Raw genomic sequence first — 20,983 nt, 5'->3', positions numbered from 1 at the left:
GTAGCATAATCCGCCCATCCTCAAGCCCTTGGTCGTCACCTGTCGTTTTGGTGCGTAAGAAAGACGGCTCAGTGCGATTTTGTGTAGACTACCATGCCTTGAACAATATAACCCGCAAAGATGTACATCCACTGCCCCGAATCGATGATGCGTTAGATTCATTACGAGGCGCGGAGTCGCCTTGATCTACGCTCCGGATATTGGCAGATACTCATGCACGAAGCAGACAAGGAGAAAACCGCCTTTGCCACACCCGATGGACTTTATGAATTTAATGTATAGCCGATCGGCCTGTGTAATGCTCCCGCCACATTTGAGCGGATGATTGACACCGTACTACGGGGTCTAAAGTGGAAGACTTGCTTATGCTACCTTGACGACATCATCATATTTTCGTCAACCTTCCATCAGCACTTGCAGCGCCTCGACGAAGTCCTGACATTCCTCTCAGCTGCTGGCCTTCAGCAGAATACAAAAGAGTGCCACTTCGCCAGCAAAACCATTAAAGTGCTCGGACACCTTGTCAGCAAGGAGGGCCTTCGATCCAACCCCGACAAGGTTACCGCTGTCCTCCGCTTCCCCAGGCCTCAACGTGCCAAAGACTTGAGTAGCTTCCTCGGCCTAGCTTCGTATTTCCGGCGCTTCATACGTAACTTTGCCACGATTGCGGCGCCGCTCCATCAACTCCTTCCTTCTGGAGCTCCCTACGTATGGTCGGACGAATGCCAAAGTGCTTCTGACGCCCTCAAGCGTGCCCTCACGTCCGAACCTGTGCTTTGTCATTTCGACAACACCGCACCCACTCTTCTACGTACTGACGCCAGCGGACTCGGTTTCGGCGCTTTTCTTTTGTAACGTCAGCAAAATTTTGAAGAACGTGTGGTTGCATACGCAAGTCGCACGCTAACAGCTGCAGAGAAACATTATACGATTACCGAGAAAGAGTGTCTCGCCGTTGTTTGGTCCGTCCAAAAATTTCGGCCTTATCTGCACGGCCGACACTTTACGGTTGTTACTGACCACCACGCCTTGGGCTGGTTGGCGACGCTAAAGAATTTAACGGGACGTCTCGGCCGTTAGATACTTCGTTTACAAGAATACGACTTCAACATCACCTACAAGTCTGGAAAGAAACACCTGGATGCCGATGCTCTCTCTCGTTGTCCCCTACCACCGTCTTCAAACGCTGCTTCCTTACCACCTTTCGTGAGCAAACCGCAGGGCGCGTCGTCTGCATTCCTTTCGCTCGCTGCTTTCGACCGGCTCCCATCCAGCCATTCTCATACGTTTGCCTCTAGCCAACGTAATGACGCCTACTGCCACTCCGTTATGGAACGTTTTCGCGGACCATCTCGCACACCTACGCTTGGCTCCGTCGGCAGTTGAAGAACTTCAAGATCGAAAATTCGATATTATATCGGTACGTGTTTGATCCCGAAGGACACCGTTGGGTTCCTGTCGCTCCCCGATCACTTCGGGGCCAGATATTGGAGACCTTTCACGACGATCCCACTGCCGGTCACATTGGTTTCCATAAAACCTATGAGCGAACTCACAGCCGCTTCTCTTGGCCTGGACTTGCAACCAGCGTAGCGAAATACGTGGCTTCCCGTTCACTCTGCCAACACCGCAAACGACTGACATAACTTCCGGCTGGACTGCTCCAACCAGTCCCGTGTCCTGAAGCTCCTTTCGCAGTCGTTGGTATCGACCTCTATGGACCGCTACCCTTAACCACCGGCGAAAAACGATGGATCGTCACAGCTGTAAACCACTTGACACGGTACGCTGAAACAGCCGCACTATCTTCGGGATCCGCAGAAGAGGTTGCAGCCTTTTTCTTGGAAGCCATCTTTTTACGGCACGGAGCCCCACGTGTCCTTTTGAGTGACTGAGGCAGGACCTTTCTCTCTAAACATCTCGACGATGTTCTCCGTGCGTCCAATACCATCCATAAAACCACTTCCAGCTACCACCCTCAAACTAATGGTCTCGCATAGTGCTTTCATCGCACGCTGTCCGACATGATATCTATGTACATCAACCCTGACCACATCAATTAGGATGCCATTCTACCATTCATCACTTTCGCATACAACACGGCCGTCCAACGCACTACGGGGTACTTGCCCTTTTTCCTTGTGTATGGTCGCCAACCGCTCACTATCCTCGACGTTTCTTTCTTCGGTGTCTCCGTACCTTCGTCCACATCAGTGTGTGAGCAGTTCGTTTCGCGCATTGCCCGGTGTCGCGAACGTGTCAGCCTCAACACCGACGCCAGTCAACAAGACCGCAAAATTCGCTATGATGCATCTCACCGTGTCCTTTCCTTCCACCCAGGAGACGAAGTGTTACTGTGGACCTCAGTTCGCGCTCCTGGATTGTGCGAGAAATTTCAGTCCCGTTTTATCGGGCCCTACATTCTGCTGGAACAGACCTCGCCAGTTAACTATCGTGTCACTCCCGTTGTTCCGCCTTTGGACGGCCGCTGCCGCGCCAAAGATATTGTGCATGTTTTGCGTTTAAAGCCTTTCACACGGCGTTAAATTTCCCGCCATAACCAGAGTAACCAGCGGCCAGGTTGGCCGCTTCCACGCGCGGGGGATATTGTGTGAGCATTTTTTTACCCCTTCATCTTCTTCATCGGTATATGTTCATCATCATGGCCAGCGTCATCGTCTTCAGCGCGCGAGCTGCGAAATAAACAGTTGAGGCTCAACAGCTGCCTCGCAATATATATATATATATATATATATATATATATATATATATATATATATATATATATATATATAGACGAGAAGAAAGGGGGTTAACCGAGGGACCTGATAATTATTAGTCATATAACACTCCCAGGGTTCTACTAGTACACATAAATACCCAAGAAAGTGGATGGGGAAACGCCGCCGCGGTAGCTCAATTGGTAGAGCATCGCACGCGACATGCGAAGGTTGTGGGTTCGGTTCCCACCTGCGGCAAGTTGTTTTTTCATCCACTTTAATTTCCATTTATTTATCATTACTTGATTTCATTTATTAAGCACATGCAATTTCCCCTATGTTGTACTTGGTGTCAGTGTTGGCTTCTCATTATATGGCTAACATATATATATATATATATATATATATATATATATATATATATATATATATATATATATATATATATATATATATATATATATATATACAAACACAAACGCTTTACAAAGTAGGGCCCCATAGAACCACAATTGAGCCTTTGAAAAATGCCGGACGTTGGGGTACTTTCAATTGTGTTGGCAGATTGCGCCTGTCTTCCAAAGCATTGATGCTCGTTCCTCACAGTCCGCGTTAGTTAAGGATATGCCTCCACACGATATGTCGTCGTCGTTCGGGTTAAGTCTGAAGGCAAGCGCACTGCAGCATACAGATAGGACCTATTTTATTGCGATAGCAATTATATGACCACCGAATTAGCATTTCCGCCGTCGCCGTGATGCTCCGCACAAAGTCCAAGTGCTATGACATCGTCGCCGCGTGCCATGTGCTGCATGTGCGAGTGAAAGGCTGCCAGGGCGAGCCGACGATTGTGGCTCAATCTGGCGCGTGCAAGGGAAGAGAGCGGGGAGGTGTGGCACCGTTTTCCATCGTGCGCAAAGCACCGCGGGGTGGAGGAGGGCGTTCTACTGCGGCGGCGGCTGCAGCGACGCGGGCGCTATCTTGAAAACGATCTGCGATGGGGACAGAGTGCTCTGAGTGCTGATAGCTTCGTGCGCAGTGTTCTCACCGTTTAGTTCGCGTTGACGCGAATCTCAGCACGAAGGTCAATTCGCTCGCCGCTGCTGCCGCTATTTCTCCCTCCAGCGCTTTGACAGCGAGTGTGCGCGGTGATCGAGTGAGGTGTGTTCGAACTTGCTTGTGCGCACGTGACACCATGCTTGTGAATTTACTTAGTGAGTGAATATTTGCGAATGCGAATATATAGGGTCAATAAAACTACTATCCTCTATAATCTCCTACATATGCTATGAAATGTGCTATCGCTGTCTATGCTTCGCCTTTCCGAAGAAACTAACTTTTTTTAGGTAGAACCAATTTCATCTGAGATTCTTTTTTTGTGCAACTCTCGCTGATTGGTGCCCTCAAGGATTTACGGGCTAGCCATGAAAACACCACAATGCGCAAGGCGAGCTGTCTGAAGGGATGCAGTACTATCGGACTGCCGTGCTGGTGGCGCCACATCGTGACACAGTGTTTAACCAAAATGAGCACAACAATCATATCGGATAATAAGGAATTTACAGCCAAATACACGATCAGAGAGACGCGAGGACACAAAGCGAAGAGGGACGCTCTCCTGTCCTTTCCTCCTCTCTCACTGATCGCGTTTGTGGCATTATAATTCGCGCTGTACCAACTTGCCCAACGGGAAGTAGTGCAACCGTCATATCCAATATCTCACCGAGTCACACTCATTTGCTAGGGTAGTAGTGTTACGTGCGACATTACATCCAACACGCACAAAATTACACTTTTTCCCCGTCATCGAATAAGACAGTTTCTGGCCAGTTTCGATGCCAATGGAAAGGTGCCAACACTACCGCGGCCATTAGGGGTCGCTCCTGTGTCCTCGGATGGTACGCGTATGTCTACGATAGCGATCATGCGCTATGTCAAATCTCTGTTGATATTCGCCTAAGATAAATAATTACTTCATGGCCAACTGTGGTTCCCCAATTCAAAAGCGTGCGAAAGGCGGAAAAGCTCCCGTCAGTCAAGCACTCAACAATTTCTAAGAAATGTGGTGCGTTGAAGAAGGAACGCCATTTATCCGACAGTATGAAGGTGAATTTCGGTTCCAGGTTTCGTAGAAGCAAAAAAAAATTCTCAAAATTGATCAGCAAAAAAAAATCACGTTTAAAAATTGGTAGTTCTGGAACAAAGTCGGATATGATAGTTGTGAAAATTTCCCCTTCTAGAGCTGCTGAATCCGAGAAATTATTTTCCAGTTGACCACTTCATTTACGTGATGTTACGATGCTTACATATGTTCCGCAAATGTCCCACTCCGGAATCAGTTGTTATTTCAGGTTGGTGTATAGTACGTCAATTTACTTCACTCTAATTGCCTCAGTAGGACCTTTCTGTAAAATAGTCATACTATTCAATTACTTATAGGGAATCTAAAGCAAAGCATCGACTCGGGCTATGTCGATACATTATACCTCCATAAGGCTCTATATTCTACATTCATTTGTCATTTTTCTTTCGGGTATATGAACCCTTTGATGCGTAGAAAATTGCCGCCGAAGTTACCACTGCTGCCCCTTAAGTTTAACTACCCGCGCCAAGACGAACTAGTTGACGTAATTATTCCCCCCCCCCCCCACCACGAAACGTTCTTCATTTGCCGCACTCAATTAATGGGCCAGTGTCGAGGTCGCACGAGAGTTACAATAGTTCGACAACGGGTGGCGCCAAATCCGAATTTTCCTTTTTGAGTTTGGTCGTTTTCTCCCTCACAAAAGTACTGTTCATGGCCACGAATGGGAATTCCTCCTAACAGGAGCTTATAATATTTTGATCTAGTTCGTCCTAATATATTCTGTCAGCGTCCCTTTAATTACAAAGGTGCTAGTTTGATTATTCAGCTTTCAGAATAATTCGAATACTCAGCAATTTCTGTAGAAAAAAAATTCATGGGCAAATATAAATATCCGCCCATAGATAAAGGTAAATCTGATTTTCTTTTGCACTCTCGCAAGGAACACCTTCAAATTAGGTGCAGTGGATGCCGGGGAAAACGATGTCGCCTTCCACACGTAATTCAGATGGGAACCCCCGAGGTTGTGCTACCAATTAACGCATACTTTTTTCTTTCTGGATTGCGTCGATCGCATTGAGGGTGGACGCTGATGCCTACGCTACGACAGCTGTCGCCGTAGACGCAGAAACACAATTCCTGCGTACCTCTTGAGCCGTGGTGCGTTGTTCGTAGTCGTCGACTTCGCAGTCGCTGTAGAACTGCGGCTGTCCCTGGACGCCGCTTTTGAGCTTGTACCGACGCGCTTGCATGGTGACGGACAGGGACAGGTTGGTGCGGACGTTGTGTTCCCAGAGGCAGGTCACGACCTTCATGGCGTCGCGCTGTCCAACGAAAACACCGCGCGTGTTGATCAAAAAAGTAATAAAGAATACAGAGAACCGAATCAAAAGTTATTTCCGCCACGGAGTAAAGACAGTCCACCTTTAAAAATAAGAGAGGGAATATCTTAGCAGCTCTTATCAATGAACGAATGAAGTTTTTTTTTCAAGGAGGGGAAGTTATTCGTGGTTTCCTAACGTGGAAGAACGAAAATTTCTTTAAGGTATTCGCAGCCCTAACGTACCCTCGAGTAGATGACAGCTTATTTTTTCTCCCTTTCTGTAACATTACTCTCCCGCCCTTAGCACAGAGGAAGAAGGATGTTTTCGTGAAATTTATTTAAACATTTCGATAAACGTGACAGTCAGGAACGTATTGGGCTAAGCGATGAAGTGGCAGCTTGCGTTAGTTCTTTACCAGTAAGCACGTCGCCTCCATGACGAGACTGGGATGCTGGTATGCCACAAACAACGCAAAAGCGAAAGGCTGCTAGCGATATCCTACACCATATTTCGCGCGCTAGCTGTCTTCCACGCTACGAATTTTGGGAGCGCGGTATCGGCACTGTAGTCGGGCGTTTGCCAATGGGAGGGGGCGAAGCCCTGCATTCTATACCATGCGAGCTCTCAACCATAATCTGTGGCTAGCTTTTCCAGCATGAAAAAAAGAAAGGGAGGGCCGAGCGATATACCGATATGTACAAATAAATCGCTGACGTCAATAACACCACAGCGGTCGTTGTTTGGGTGGAAAACCGAAACGTTTCTCTAGGCGTTTTTCCTTTCATTTTCAACTTCATTAATTCAATTAAATGGTAATGAAATTCTGCAAGAATACGTTTTTAAGCCGCATAATCGTATATAAAGTTGTGAAAAGAAAAGAATATTTTAACGGTATTTCTAGAAAGATTGTGTGCTTTTCTAAGCTCTCGCCTTGAAACAGATGCTAAGAATTTAACACTCTATACAGATAAGGCTATGGTTTAGAAATCGCCGTTTACGGAATGCTGGAACGCCGTAAACGGAAGCATCAGCGGTCGTTGCGATATCTTGTGGCGTTTTATTTAACTACCATGCGTTACAACATCCCTAGGTAGTAACAAAGTAGCACATTCTTATGGAAAGAAATAGGGGCATCTTCGGCACCTTAGTCTGGCGACGGCTTCTTCTTTTGGCTGATCAATAAAGAAGCGAAATATTTAAATTACCAACAGGTGTCGTCGGCTTCGCTGAGCACCGCTCATGAGAAGCAGGACCATCACCGAGGCTTCATTGGTGGCAGCGACGGCGCAGCAAGCCTCACATATTTTTCTCTGAATGTGCAGTTATCATGGCCAGCTTCCTATCAACCGCCGCACCGCACATGGAAATCAAGCACTCGGATCCGTGGACGACAGCTTCCTGCAAGCCCAACGCGTGTCGTCGGCTTCGCTGAGCACCGCTCATGAGAAGCAGGACCATCACCGAGGCTTCATTGGTGGCAGCGACGGCGCAGCAAGCACCGCCTCACATATTTTTCTCTGAATGTGCAGTTATCATGGCCAGCTTCCTATCAACCGCCGCACCGCACATGGAAATCAAGCACTCGGATCCGTGGACGACAGCTTCCTGCAAGCCCAACAGGTGTCGTCGGCTTCGTTGAGCACCGCTCATAAGAAGCAGGACCATCACCGGGGCTTCATTGGTGGCAGCGACGGCGCAGCAAGTACCGCCTCACATATTTTTCTCTGAATGTGCAGTTATCATGGCCAGCTTCCTATCAACCGTCGCACCGAACGTGGAAATCAAGCACTCGGCTCCGTGGACGACAGCTTCCTGCAAGCCCAACAGGTGTCGTCGGCTTCGTTGAGCACCGCTCATAAGAAGCAGGACCATCACCGAGGCTTCATTGGTGGCAGCGACGGCGCAGCAAGCACTGCCTCACGTATTTTTCTCTGATTGTGCAGGTTCGTTGCGTTAAATCTTGCCTTATTTTTGCGTGTGACCTGTTCGCTGTCGCTGCGGCCACAGTTACTGTTTTTCCTTTTGTGCTCTTGTGTGTGAAGCCGTTTGGTTAGTGCTTTGTTGCGGAAACAAAATGCCGACAAATTCAGAGCTTTTCAAGAGGATTGAAGCAATTGAGACTAAACTGGAAACTGAATGAACCCAATTCGCTGACGACATTCTCGGTAAATTTCTGTCAAAGTTGCAGTCCACTGGGCTTGATGCTGTTGAACTAAAAAAGCAGGATGAAAGCCTGGAAGCAAGTATCGGTGTCTTAAATAACATCGTTGAAAAAATGCGCGACGAAAAACTCAAGCTTACAGCTGACAACAAAAAGCTCATCTCAGAGAACAAAACACTGTCTGAAAGGGTGGCTGGTATGGAACAATACTCTAGAATGAACAATGTTGAGGTCAGGGGCGTCCCCTGCACGCAAGGGGAGGACTGCATCGCAGTCATGCAAACCATTGGCTCTAAAATTTGGTGCCCGGTAATGGCTGCTGACATCGATGTCGCTCATCGGGTCCTCACAAAAGTAAAAGAAAAACATCGTGGCTAGATTCTGTTCCCCCACAAAGGATGAATTTGTCAGTAAGGCACACAAGGCTAAGCTTCACCTAAGTGACATCGAGGTGAAAGCTTTTGTTGACAGTGCGGTCTACGTCACTGAGCACTTGACAGCACGAAATAAAGCGCTCTTTTTAAAGGCGCCGGCTTTGAAGAAACAATACAAATGGCAATTTCTCTGGATCAGCAACTGCCAAATCAAGACTAGAAAAGCCGAAAAAACCAGAATGTACCGCATTGCTGATGATTCAGACTTAATGGTAATTAACTAATCGGTTTAAAGTTTGTGCCTCCCTTAACCACTTATCTTCCATCATGGCATCATATTACACAGCGAGCGAGTTAAATTACTTCCTTCAGAATAGTAATCACTCTCTTATTCATTTCAATGCGCGCAGCCTCCCTAAACATCTCGATGACTTCCAGAATCTGCTTTCAACACTTTCTTTCACGTTTCAATCATTGCACTATCAGAGACCTGGCTTAGCGAAGATGATAAGAACTTGTACTGTTTCCCTTCTTGTAAATCAGAGTTTACACACAGACAGTCCAGCGACTACGGCGGTGCGGCTGTGTCTATATCTCGTCCGGAATCCCGTACAAAAGAAGACTTTAGTATTCAAAAATGCGAATCAGTATGGTTGGAATTCGATCCTAACTTTCTTAACACCGATGATCGAAACTTCATCTTTGGTTGTGTTTACCATAGACCTTCCTCTTCAATTCCAGACTTTTGTATTTCTCTCGAAAAAATAATGGCAAAGTTATCCGCTGAGATATAAAGTGTCATAATTATGCGTGATATGAACATAAGTTTAATGGAGTCATCCCCGAGCTCTGTCAATTATTCGTCCTGTTTCCAAAGTTTTGGTTACGAATGTATTATTAATATCCCTACTCGTTCAGTTCTTGGGGGTTCTAACACTCTAATCCATCATGAATTGTCTAATCTTTTTAATCCACCTGATGCAGGAGTACTTGAAAGTGGCATTACTGACCATTTTCCCCTTTTTCTGCGCACTACATCTGCACATTTTTCCTATTCAAATTCTTACACCAAACTTCTTTTTGATAAAAAAATTGTTCTCAGCAGCAGTATCTCACACTGACTGGTCTTTCGTTCTTGACACAAATGATCCGCAGGTAGCCTTCTCGTGATTTATAACAAAGTGTATATCATACTATCATACCTACTCTCAGATAAGTAAATGCAGAAAGAAAGTGGCTGCACCTCAAAATCCCTGGGTCACCGATAGTTTGCTGAAGGCCATGAGCACACGAGAAAACCTATATAAAAATACTAAAAGGCAACCATTCAATTTAAACCTACATGCGCGGTACAAGAAATTTTGCAACACACTTTCTTCACGGCTTAAAAAAAGCTAAAACCAAATATTACGAAGAAAAAATACTTAGACGTGGTTCGGACGTAAAGAAATAATGGCAAATAGAGAACTCCTTTTTGAATAGGAAACAAGGAGCGGATAGCATAACTAAAATATCCCACGATGGTAATACTTATTTCGAACCTCTTAAGATTGCGGATGCTTTCAGTCATTTCTTTTTTACTAATAACTCCACTCAAACTCAACACAACTTATACGCATCAAAGCGCCTTCCACATTCATTTTATATGTTTCCAACCACTCCTGATGAGGTGGTATCAGTAATCAACAATTTAAAAATAACTAGTGCTGGATTGGGCAACATTCATCCTGGTCACGTTAAAATTATTTCTAAATCAATATCATTTGTACTGTCTGAAATTATTAACCTCATGTTTAAAACAGGCACATTTCCTCGCCAGCTTAAACGTGGTAGGGTTATTCCAGTTTTTAAGAAAGGCGATCGCTCATCACTATCTAACTACAGGCCAATCTGTGTTTTACCCTTTTTAGCAAGGTCATCGAGAAAATAATCGAAAAACGATTGATCAAATACATAACCAAATTTAATATTGTCACGTGGTGGGGACGTTAAGAACACAGTAGCAATACTGTGAAAAGCAAAACTAGATTTTATTGGCCGAACCTGTGCCCACAAAACAGGCTACACTTATAGCACAACGAGAACGGCGAACACAGTCGGCGATCGTCGAAAAATCTGGTCAGCGGGTCAAGCGCGTCGGCTTTTATACAGCAGTCGTCGAATGTACCAGACTAACCGTTGGGACCCACGTGCCTTCCACAAAGTTTTACACCATTCGTGGCAGGCGATGAAATCAGATAACATAAGATTCGGTGACAACATACAGCGAATAGAAGCATAGATAACTTTCCAGAAACTTCGGATACATGCAGGCGCGTCCCGCGCTGTGCGATAACACTTGTTAGGCGGCGAAACGTGGTCGCCCGATAAAGATAAGTACACGTGTCAATATTCTTTCACCTGACCAATTTGGATTTAGATCCGGTTACTCTACTGACCTAGCACTTGCATCTGTTACTGATCAATTAAAGAAAGCCATTGACAACGGTAAATTCGCAGCATCCTTATTTGTAGACTTTTCAAAGTCATTTGACAGCATTGACCATGAAATTCTTTATCTGAAACTAGATTCAATTGGTATCACAGGTCCTCCTTTACTACTATTACGCAGCTACTTACGAGACAGATACCAGGTTTTTAGTGTGTCCGACGCTCATTCTAAACCTAAAATGATTAATTTAGGTGTACCACAAGGATCCATATTGGGCCCGTTACTCTTCTTACTTTATAATAATGATCTACCTAACTGCCTCACATCTTCTAAATGTATACTATATGCCGATGATACAACAATTACTAATTCTGGCGAATGTCTGTCAACGGTAATAACCAAGCTTAATAGTGATCTTTATAACTCGTTAGAATGGTGCAAAATGAACAGACTTACCATTAATCCTACTGAAACTAAATTTATTTTATTCTCATCCCGAAATAAATCCTCACTATGCATTCCACCCATTTTCATTGGTGACCATTTATTACACGCAAGTGAAGAATGCACTTACTTAGGTGTTATTATTGACTGTAACCTAAAATTTCATCGCCATATAACGCATATTAAAAAGAAGTTATCTCATGGAATACGCAATCTCTTCAGGGCGCGTCCATCTTTTCACGACCTGTGTTGCTCCCACTCTATTTCGTGTTTGTACACTCTCACATTAACTACTGCATAACCTCCTAGGGTAACACGCACACTACTCACCTAAAACTGATACAAACCATCCAAAACCAGGCAATTAGAATAATCACGTCGAATCCACACACCACCAATGCTAAAGAGTTACTACAAGCAAATAAAATTCTAGACGTTGCAGCCCTTGTCAAGTACAGCCCGACCACTGTTCTTTTCAAAATAATAAATAACAAAATGTCATTATCGCTAATTCCTATATCATCTCTAACCAACACTAACTCAACTCGTTTTGCGCTGCATAATGACTTCATTCTGGACAAAGCGCGCACTAATTATGGGAAACAGACAGTTCACTTTGCAGCCATATCATCATGGAATACATTACCATTTATAATAAAACTCCTGAAACCCCATCGACTTTATGATGAACTGAAAAATTTTCTCTTATGTGATTTGTAATTGACACTATGCATTGCATAATCCAATTTTGGTTTTAGACCTGCCACTGCCATTGTTATGTACTCCAACAAGTAATTAATTTCTTTTTCGTTAATTGTTTTTATCTTTCTTCCTTTTTACTTTGGTTTTATCTAGTTTCGAAATATTGCTTACTGTCGTTATATTGTCTATTAATTACTTCGTCTACTTAGATTTGTATGTCATTATTTATTATTACTGGAATTGTACCAATTGAGCTGCTGTTGCTTACTAAACGAACTTTTATGTTAACCATGAACAGAAGGCCCCAATTCAGTTTTAACTATGGGACCTCCTTCTGTATATTTCTATCTGTATATTATTTTCATCTAATAATACAATTGATTGATTGATTGATTGATTGATTGATTGATTGATTGATTGATTGATTGATTGATTGATTGATTGATTGATTGATTGATTGATTGATTGATTGATTGATTGATTGATTGATTGATTGTGAAGCTAAGATGCGAAAACACCGCGTGTCCCGCTGCTTGGTGCGCGGCTTACCATGCGGTGACCGTAGCCGATGCCGGGTTTCTGAGCGCGTGGGTCGACGAAGTTCACCGGCGGCATGATGACGCAATCGGACCTGGTGTTGTCGCTGTAAGACAGGTGCCCCAAGACAACAACACCAGTCGGAGTGAAGATGTTCCTGCGAAGCGGAAGAGAGTGGCGGAAGGGGGGGGGGGGGATGTTGCGGATATGTACAGTATATGGATAGACAGCCTATATGTGCTATTGTATCCTATCAGTAGACTGCTCGCAAAACGCTGCGCCTTTTCGCAAAACTTTTTTTCTGTAGATTTATAAAGCTTATAGGATGTGTATAAGGGAATTCGCTGACAACATTATATTGTGTGGGCTGTTGCGATTCATAAATTTATTAGTTGGATTATAGCGTGAACTCAGTAGACACATTCGTAAAAAATATGGAACACAAAGAGAGAAAGTGGCAGGCCAGATGCTTCTTACGGTCAGTACACTAATAAGCCTTCTAAACAAATTTGCACAGAGATATTCAGTAGAATCGTAGAGTACCAGATCTCTGTCGTTTCTATAAAATATCCAAACAACTTGGAAAGGCTACGTGCGTGATACATTTAGTAGAAGCAGAGCTCGTTGTCGCAATACATTTCTTAGTTTACGACACGAAAATTGAGCTTTGGAAGGCACGCTCACTTTTTGTTTGGGACAATGACACAACAAACAAGCACAAATACAAACAACAAACTTGTACGAGATGCACGTTGAAAGCACTGTTGCATTGCATGACCGCATGCATTAAGCGGTGTCGAATACACATGTAAGCGACCTGGTTTCTGTGCCTTTATCGCGGACTAGAGACTTGTAAAGAAATTTCGAACATCATTTGGTCCTGCCTTTTTCTTTTTTCCCGAATTCTTTTGTAAGGTTTTTATGGTCTAAGAAAACCATCCAGTATATGTAAAAGCTTCTGCTAACTTATACTTTACAGGAAATGCATGCAGGTAAACTTGCGTCAACTGCGACGAACGATACGTTCGTCTAAGTTTATAGCACACGAGGCAGAAGAAGCCTCATAACTCACACAATCGCGTAGGACGCGCTGGAGTTGTGCAGCCGGAAAGTGCGCCTCCACTTTCCGGGCATCTTATGTTGAGTTCGATAAGAAGCCAAGCGCAGTGAGTGACAACATTCGAGTGCTCGAAAACTCTTGTCATTACGCTTCCGGCCCGCGTATCCATAGTCGCGTATAAGATGGCAGCCACCCTTACTTTATATAATCCGAAACTTCGGCGCAAACTCGCTCCTGCCTCGGGTAGATTCCCAAAAACGTGCAGGGCGGCTGGACATTCTTTGACAATGCGTATTCTTGCATCTCCTGAGGTGAAACGAAGCAAAAAAAAACCAATGAAAGTTTAGCACATCTGCGCAAAACTCCCGGTAAGCATTCAACGAGCAGATCGTCATGCCAGAGCAAGTTCCCGAATACCTTGAAATATTTCCAAAAAAAAACGCCGGTATCAAAGAAATATTTGTGAACTAACCGATGCTCTGTACACTAATGAACGTCCATAGAAAGTCGTAAGAAACTAATCTAAGTCAACAGAAAAAAGAGAGATGAAAAGAGAGCTCGAGGGATTTTCTAAGAAAAATGTTTCAACTATGGCGCTGTTAGCATGCTTTATTTACGCAAACGATTATTATTCGCGCATTTACAGGGCAGCCATCGCGTTCTCATTATATATTTATATTTTCTTAAGCTTGTATACGTGACCTGCACTCTACAACCGTTTTCTTTTATTGCATTTGCATATGTTCCTGTTTATGTAATTGGTAAATGACTGTTGTCTTGCATCGTCTGCTGAACGGAAATAACTACTATGGTAGAGAAAGCCTAGCAAGGCACTGCCTTTTTTTTTTCTGTCCACCTATAAGCGCAATCTTTCCGCGCACGTATCTAGACTTGAATTTGAAGCTTTTTTAAGGTTGCTGAGGTGTCCACAGAGGTTACTCAAGTCGGTACAAGCCTTCACGAGTGCCTCTAATTGCACAGAGAAGACATTCCTCACGGTAGGAAGCAGGGCTAAAGTCTTCTGGCAGAAAAAAAAATGCGTTTTCATTCACTTGGTCGAAAAGGATCGATATTTTACAGAAGTAGAGACCAAACGTTTCCTGAATTTCGCACCGATCCCCAGCGCCGCTATTTTGTATTTTCTCTATGTTGGTCGTTTCGACGCCGAAAGTCGCAACTATAGTGTACTATAATAATGTACACATTCTGTGTGTACATGAATGAATAAGTGTACATTATTCTAGTACACTACAGTCGCAACTAATCCGCTTGGGTTGCAGTCCTCCTCAAATGAAAGCCGACCAAGCGGACCCGACCGGAAGCTTCCAATCCAAAGTTCCCAACGTTGTCACAACGTTACCTCAGAGATTGGGGGCCGCTCGGTGCAGGAAGCTCACGGTATCGTCGCCACTAGTATTTCGCTTGTGCGCTTCTTTCTTTTAATTCTTCTTTGGGGGGGAGGGGGGGAGGGGGGGGGCTGGCCCACGTAGCTGTATTGGTTTTGCAAGATGGCAATTTACTAGCGAAAGCCGATGTTATACTCGTGTTTATTATTCCTGTAGCACAGGTGACGCTACCACGTCTCGCACTCGACAAGTTAGGCGCGAAATATAAATAGCGTGGCTCGAAGATGCTTTCTGCCTTAGTTTTGGCTCTTTTAAATGGCAGCCTGTATTTTGCAACGTTTTTGTATTGAGCAGTATTTTCTGTTATGTATCGTTGGTTTCATCGTAGGCTACTTATAGTTTACCGGTATGTATGTATGTACTTTGTGTGTGTGTTTTTAATTTGCGTTATGCTTGAAGCAGGAACTGCTCTAACGAACGCGTTCCCTGCGGGGCTTGCTTTTTTCCATACAGCCACTGGCTACGTGTCTGAATATAGCGATGCATGTTTTATATATTGTCCTAGAAAGCAACATGCAGTCAAAAGCTTTGTGACAGTAAACATGGAAGCTCGTGTGGCACTGTAGAGGCACAGCGCTGTAGCGCGAAAGAAAGAAAGGAAGGAAGAAAGGGTGAAAACGTGAGAAAAGAGAAGCTAGAGAAACAATAAAATCGGTAGAAACAACAAACGTCAGGATAGGAAAAGGTATGTCGATAAAGAGATGAAATATTGTTTGTTCTTGTGCCACAAAGGTGACAAAAGAACAAACAGAAATGAAGATAGATAGATAGATAGATAGATAGATAGATAGATAGATAGATAGATAGATAGATAGATAGATAGATAGATAGATAGATAGATAGATAGATAGATAGATAGATAGATAGATAGATAGATAGATAGATAGATAGATAGATAGATAGATAGATAGATAGATAGATAGATAGATAGATAGATAGATAGATAGATAGATAGATAGATAGATAGATAGATAGATAGATAGATAGATAGATAGATAGATAGATAGATAGATAGATAGATAGATAGATAGATAGATAGATAGATAGATAGATAGATAGATAGATAGATAGATAGATAGATAGATAGATAGATGGATGGATGGATGGATGGATGGATAGATGGATAGATGGATGGATGGATAGATGGATAGATGGATAGATGGATAGATGGATAGATAGATGGATGGATAGATGGATAGATGGATAGATGGATAGATGGATAGATAGATAGATAGATGGATGGATAGATGGATAGATGGATAGATGGATAGATGGATAGATGGATAGATAGATCGGACGGACGAACGGACAGACGGACGGACGGACGGACGGACGGACAGCAAAATAAATGAAAAGCTTTTCACCTAAGCGCTCACCTTGAGGGTGGTCAGCGCTAAGATGATATCGGCGGACGGCCTCGCTTCGACCTGGAGCTCGTCGATGGAGAGAAAGCCCCAGTCGTAGACGCTGTATGTCCAGTAGCTCTCGTAATCCGCCTTACCCTTGGGTGTGCGGAAGGCACCACTGAAGTTGTGAGCATCGCTGTGATAGAAGGGGATGATCTTCCTTAAATTTACATTATTACACTCATCGCGTAGATAGGAGCACGTAGTTATTACTGCAAGCACCTAGAAAAGTGTGTCTGCAGAACTCGCTACAACGCACAGGATCGAATTCCGCGAGAATGTTTGCAGGTGAAATCCGGCAACCACGGCTGTACGTGACGTAAAGCGTAGGCCACTGTTGAGGGAAAGAGTATTCTGGTGCCAATTATCGCCAAGATGAGTAAGAGAAACCTGCTCAAATTCTTTTTTGTTACGGATAGCGCATAATTAAGCTGTCAGAACAGCGAGCTTTTACCCCTTGGGTTCGAAGAAACGCTGCAGTTATGTCGGCTTTATTATCGGTTGATTGCCGTAACACTGGGACATACAGATCGAGAATTGACACATACGCACCGCTGAAAAAAAAAGCCACCGTCCTTGGCTCCCCCTCGCACTCCTTCAGTCGTACCTACAGCGTACGACGCATGGCCACGGTGTTATCGCATTTCAACTTTATACCGAACATCACGGGCGACGGCGACAGCAGAAATGTGCCTAGAGTGTCGATGCAATTGGCTATCGCAATAAAAGCGCGGAATTCGCTCATTAGCAAATGACCATGCTTGTGTGATAAATATGAGATGAAACACCGAGTTTCTTTTTACGAAGCGATCAAACGTCACAGTCGAACTTGACACGCGAGTGTAACGCACCCTACATATTGAATGCTGCGTTTAATGCTGAATGACAGGTATACGTGACACGCCCTACTCCAGCGCTGGCTCGTTCGCTCTCAAATTTCGCATGGAGGTGCGATATCGCGACGCATGAAGTTTAAGGAAAGTTTGGAGGCAGAAGTTAGCCGTCTCGTCAAGGAATAAACCACAGTACCGTGTCGCGTACGGCAATGCTAGGACAAAGAGTTATGATTTTGCTTTAGCCAAAGCCACCCTTCCCCGCCGGCCAAACTTCGTAAAAGAACAACGCCCTGAAAAAAGAAAAGAAAGAGACATCTCGGTGAAAAGTCTGCCTACACTCCATATTTTTCCCTTCTCCACGATCCGTGGCGCCCCTATTGGCCAACTGGCGTCACGTGGGAAGGGCGCGCCATCTTTGCTTGTTCACTCTCTCGCTGCGTCGCCATTTTCGCGGCGAAATTGTGAACGGGCAGGTGTGGTGTGTTCATTAGTGTTGTGCACGGCGCTGGTTGCGCCCGTCGTGGCTTTGATATTTCATGACGACAACAACCGTGGTCGTTCTTGCCGCGGTGTTAATGTGTTCGTGATGTTCCTGCAGTCGTCGTGACCTGCACTCTGCCTTCGCAAGCCACAACCGATTCGGCGGAAACAGGACGTTCTTCACGATACCGCCCAGCAAGCGTGATATTGCGAGAATGAATACCTCGGATACACCTAACTGACTGAAAAAAACATCAAGCTCTGACACTCGTCGCGACTGTGCGAAGTAATCGTGCGAATACTATGGAGTAACAGTATATCTGTCGGTTGAAATGTTTAGCTGTGCGCTATTACCTTTTGGTTGTCATGCCGTTGTACGTTTAGCATGTTCCTTACAACGATACCATCGCCTCACTGTGGGAGACGTTTCCCTACTCTGTGCGATCACGGGTAAAAAGCGTGCGAGCATGTTACAGCGTACACCGAACAAGGCCACGAGAAGCTGCGCGATGACGTCACACTTCGATAAGGACATTGTACCACCGGTGCTGCCATGTGTCTACACGTACAACATGTGTATAGTGCGAGCTGCTCACCTGAAGGACACGGACATGCCGTATCGTGTTTGTTGGCCAGTTTGTCCCTGTTTGACGAAGTCATGCACGGCGGAACTCTGTCGCTCGACCGCGAAATCGTTGTTTTCGGGAGACACTGCCAGTGACTCGAAAAACACGAAGTCGCAGATGCCGTCGCCCGGGAAGTACAAGGGTTCTGGACCATCCCCAACGGTGCACACCGTCAATGCTAGGGCGGGACCTGTAACAGCTGACGTTGATGACACATCAGGCGAATCCGCTCAGCGGAAATCAGAAAGCCGATGCATGTTTTACAAAAGCGAAAGAAGGAATAGGCCGAGGTCATCGGAGGACAATGGCCGAAGTGAAGCGATTGCTTTCCCGCAAAGCTACTCAGACACAGCGCTGCTCCACCAATGTCTCGTTACTCTATCATAAGAGGCTCCAAACACTGACACCAAGGAAAACATAGGGGAAATTACTTGTGCTTAATAAATGAAATAAAGTAACGATAAATTAATGGAAATTACAGTGGATGAAAAAACAACTTGTAGCAGGCGGGAACCGAAACCACAACCTTGGCATTTCGCGTGCGGTGCTCTACCAATGGAGCCACCGCGGCACCATTTCCCCATTCACTTTCTTGGGTATGCATGTGTCCTAGTAGAAGTGTCCTAGTAGTCGTGGTTGTTTTTTCATCCACTTTTATTTTCATTAATTTATCGTTTGTATATTTCATTTATCAAGCACAAGTAATTTCCCCAGTGTTGTCCTTGGTGTCAGTGTTTGTTGGATTCTTATGATATGAGTAATAAAAATCGGGCCCTTCGGTTAACCCCCTTCCTTCTGGTTTACTGCGCTTAAGTAAGAAATTTGAGGCATCAAATGGAAAAAAAGAAGCATGCCAGTTTCGCCAACCGGCATTTTCTTTCTTTCTTTTCTTTTTTTATTTCCTTCATTTATGATTGAAGGTATGGGCCCGGCATTGTCGCTGATAGCGGTAAAATTACGGCACACCATTCGCTCATAAGGGAGTTTTAGATTGTGCGCAATCAATGCTCCCACTCTCTCTCTTTACCTCTTTCTATTCCCCTTTCTGCCACCCCCAGTGTAGGGTAGCAAACCGGATGCTCGTTCGGTTTACCTTCCTGCCTTTCCTGTTCTTGCTCTCTCTCTCTCTTAGACAATCGCGGCAAATTTTCGCCGTCGCCGTGATGTCCCGCATAGAATCGAAGTGCAGGAGAATGAGAGCACGGCGCGCCGTATCGTTGCTACGGGTGCGAGGCGAAGCTTTCGAGGATGAGCCGAGGGTACTCCGATTCATGACGTCACGCTACCTGGCCCGAAATTTCTATTGACAATGCTGGCGTGATCAAAGCGGTGACGTCAAAATCACTGTTGCCTACTCGGGAGCATCCCCATTAGATTCTATGGCAGTCGGGCCAGGTAGCATGACGTCATGGATCGGAGTGAAAAGGCCTTGTGCTATCTAGGTGGTGCTGGCCGAGCGATGCGCGCCCTCTCCCCGCGCGCCTAGCGTGTGCTGTCACGTGATCGAGCGCGCGCACACTCATCTATAGAGGAAGAGAGGCAACAGTGCAACATCCCAATTTTGCGAAAACAATTGTTTGTGGCAAATAAACAAAAGCTGTAGTATGTTACACTTCATATTTTTGTCATCATCAATGCTGAAATTTAACACGCAATCATCCAACGGAGGTCTCTCTCAAATCGCCATTGAGTCGCGTGAGGTAAGGTTCCGTACCCGATCACTTAATCACAGCTCGGCTACATTCTTGACTATGTCATGTTTTCTGCGCGCTTGTCTGCCTTGTTCATGGCCACGTCAATGAATCTCTCGAGTTTTCTTTCATTTTTTGATACGTGAAAACCCTAGTGCGAAGAAAGTGGGGGCAGACAAGATGCGCCTACCGGTTGTGGTCGACGGTGTCTTCGCTCTGTAGATGACCTGATGGACGACGTCTTCTTCACCACTACCGCCACTGCCACCGATGCCGCCTCTTAGCACATCGTCGTCGTGGTCGGTTCCATCACCCTTTGCTGCAATAACGACCGCGAGAGAACAAATCCAACCTCTAAGTTCACATTCACCAAAGGAGCCTCAATGACCACTCGTAGCCACCCTTATAAACAGTGATCAAGAGAAACGCTCAATAAATGAAGCTTTGAGAGATGTTCAACGTTCTAAAAACCTCGAAGCGTTCTTCTTTTTTCTCCTCCGTACTTTTTCTGCATGGAGACCACTTGGTCGAAGAAACGTTTGTAGTAATACAGGCTCAACATTTTGTTGCCGTTCGGCAATGTGTTCTTAACTCTTGAGAGCCGCCGCCAGTTAAAGACAACAAAGAACCGAACCTCGAAAGGTTTAGGTACACTAAGCTGAAATAGTAGGGATTGCGGTGTCATTTTGCTTCGAATTCGT

General features: G+C 44.9%; 1 protein-coding gene across 1 annotated transcript in view; it reads right to left on the bottom strand.

Annotated features, from left to right (window-relative positions):
• The window catches only part of LOC135912935 (uncharacterized), a 42,695-nt gene that overhangs the window by 8,324 nt on the left and 13,388 nt on the right, over positions 1–20,983 (bottom strand). The window contains exons 5-10 of the mRNA XM_070523789.1: positions 20,473–20,601; positions 18,562–18,790; positions 16,620–16,785; positions 14,037–14,143; positions 12,790–12,934; positions 5,952–6,128 (exon numbers count right to left, since the gene is read on the bottom strand). Of these exons, the coding sequence (XP_070379890.1) occupies positions 5,952–6,128; positions 12,790–12,934; positions 14,037–14,143; positions 16,620–16,785; positions 18,562–18,578 (612 nt within the window). The 5' untranslated portion in view covers positions 18,579–18,790; positions 20,473–20,601. The remainder of the gene's footprint in view (positions 1–5,951; positions 6,129–12,789; positions 12,935–14,036; positions 14,144–16,619; positions 16,786–18,561; positions 18,791–20,472; positions 20,602–20,983) is intronic.

This window comes from Dermacentor albipictus, chromosome 8 (assembly GCF_038994185.2).
Source record: "Dermacentor albipictus isolate Rhodes 1998 colony chromosome 8, USDA_Dalb.pri_finalv2, whole genome shotgun sequence".
Classification (NCBI taxonomy): Eukaryota; Metazoa; Arthropoda; class Arachnida; order Ixodida; family Ixodidae; genus Dermacentor; species Dermacentor albipictus.
This window is presented reverse-complemented; position numbering and strand designations above follow the sequence as displayed.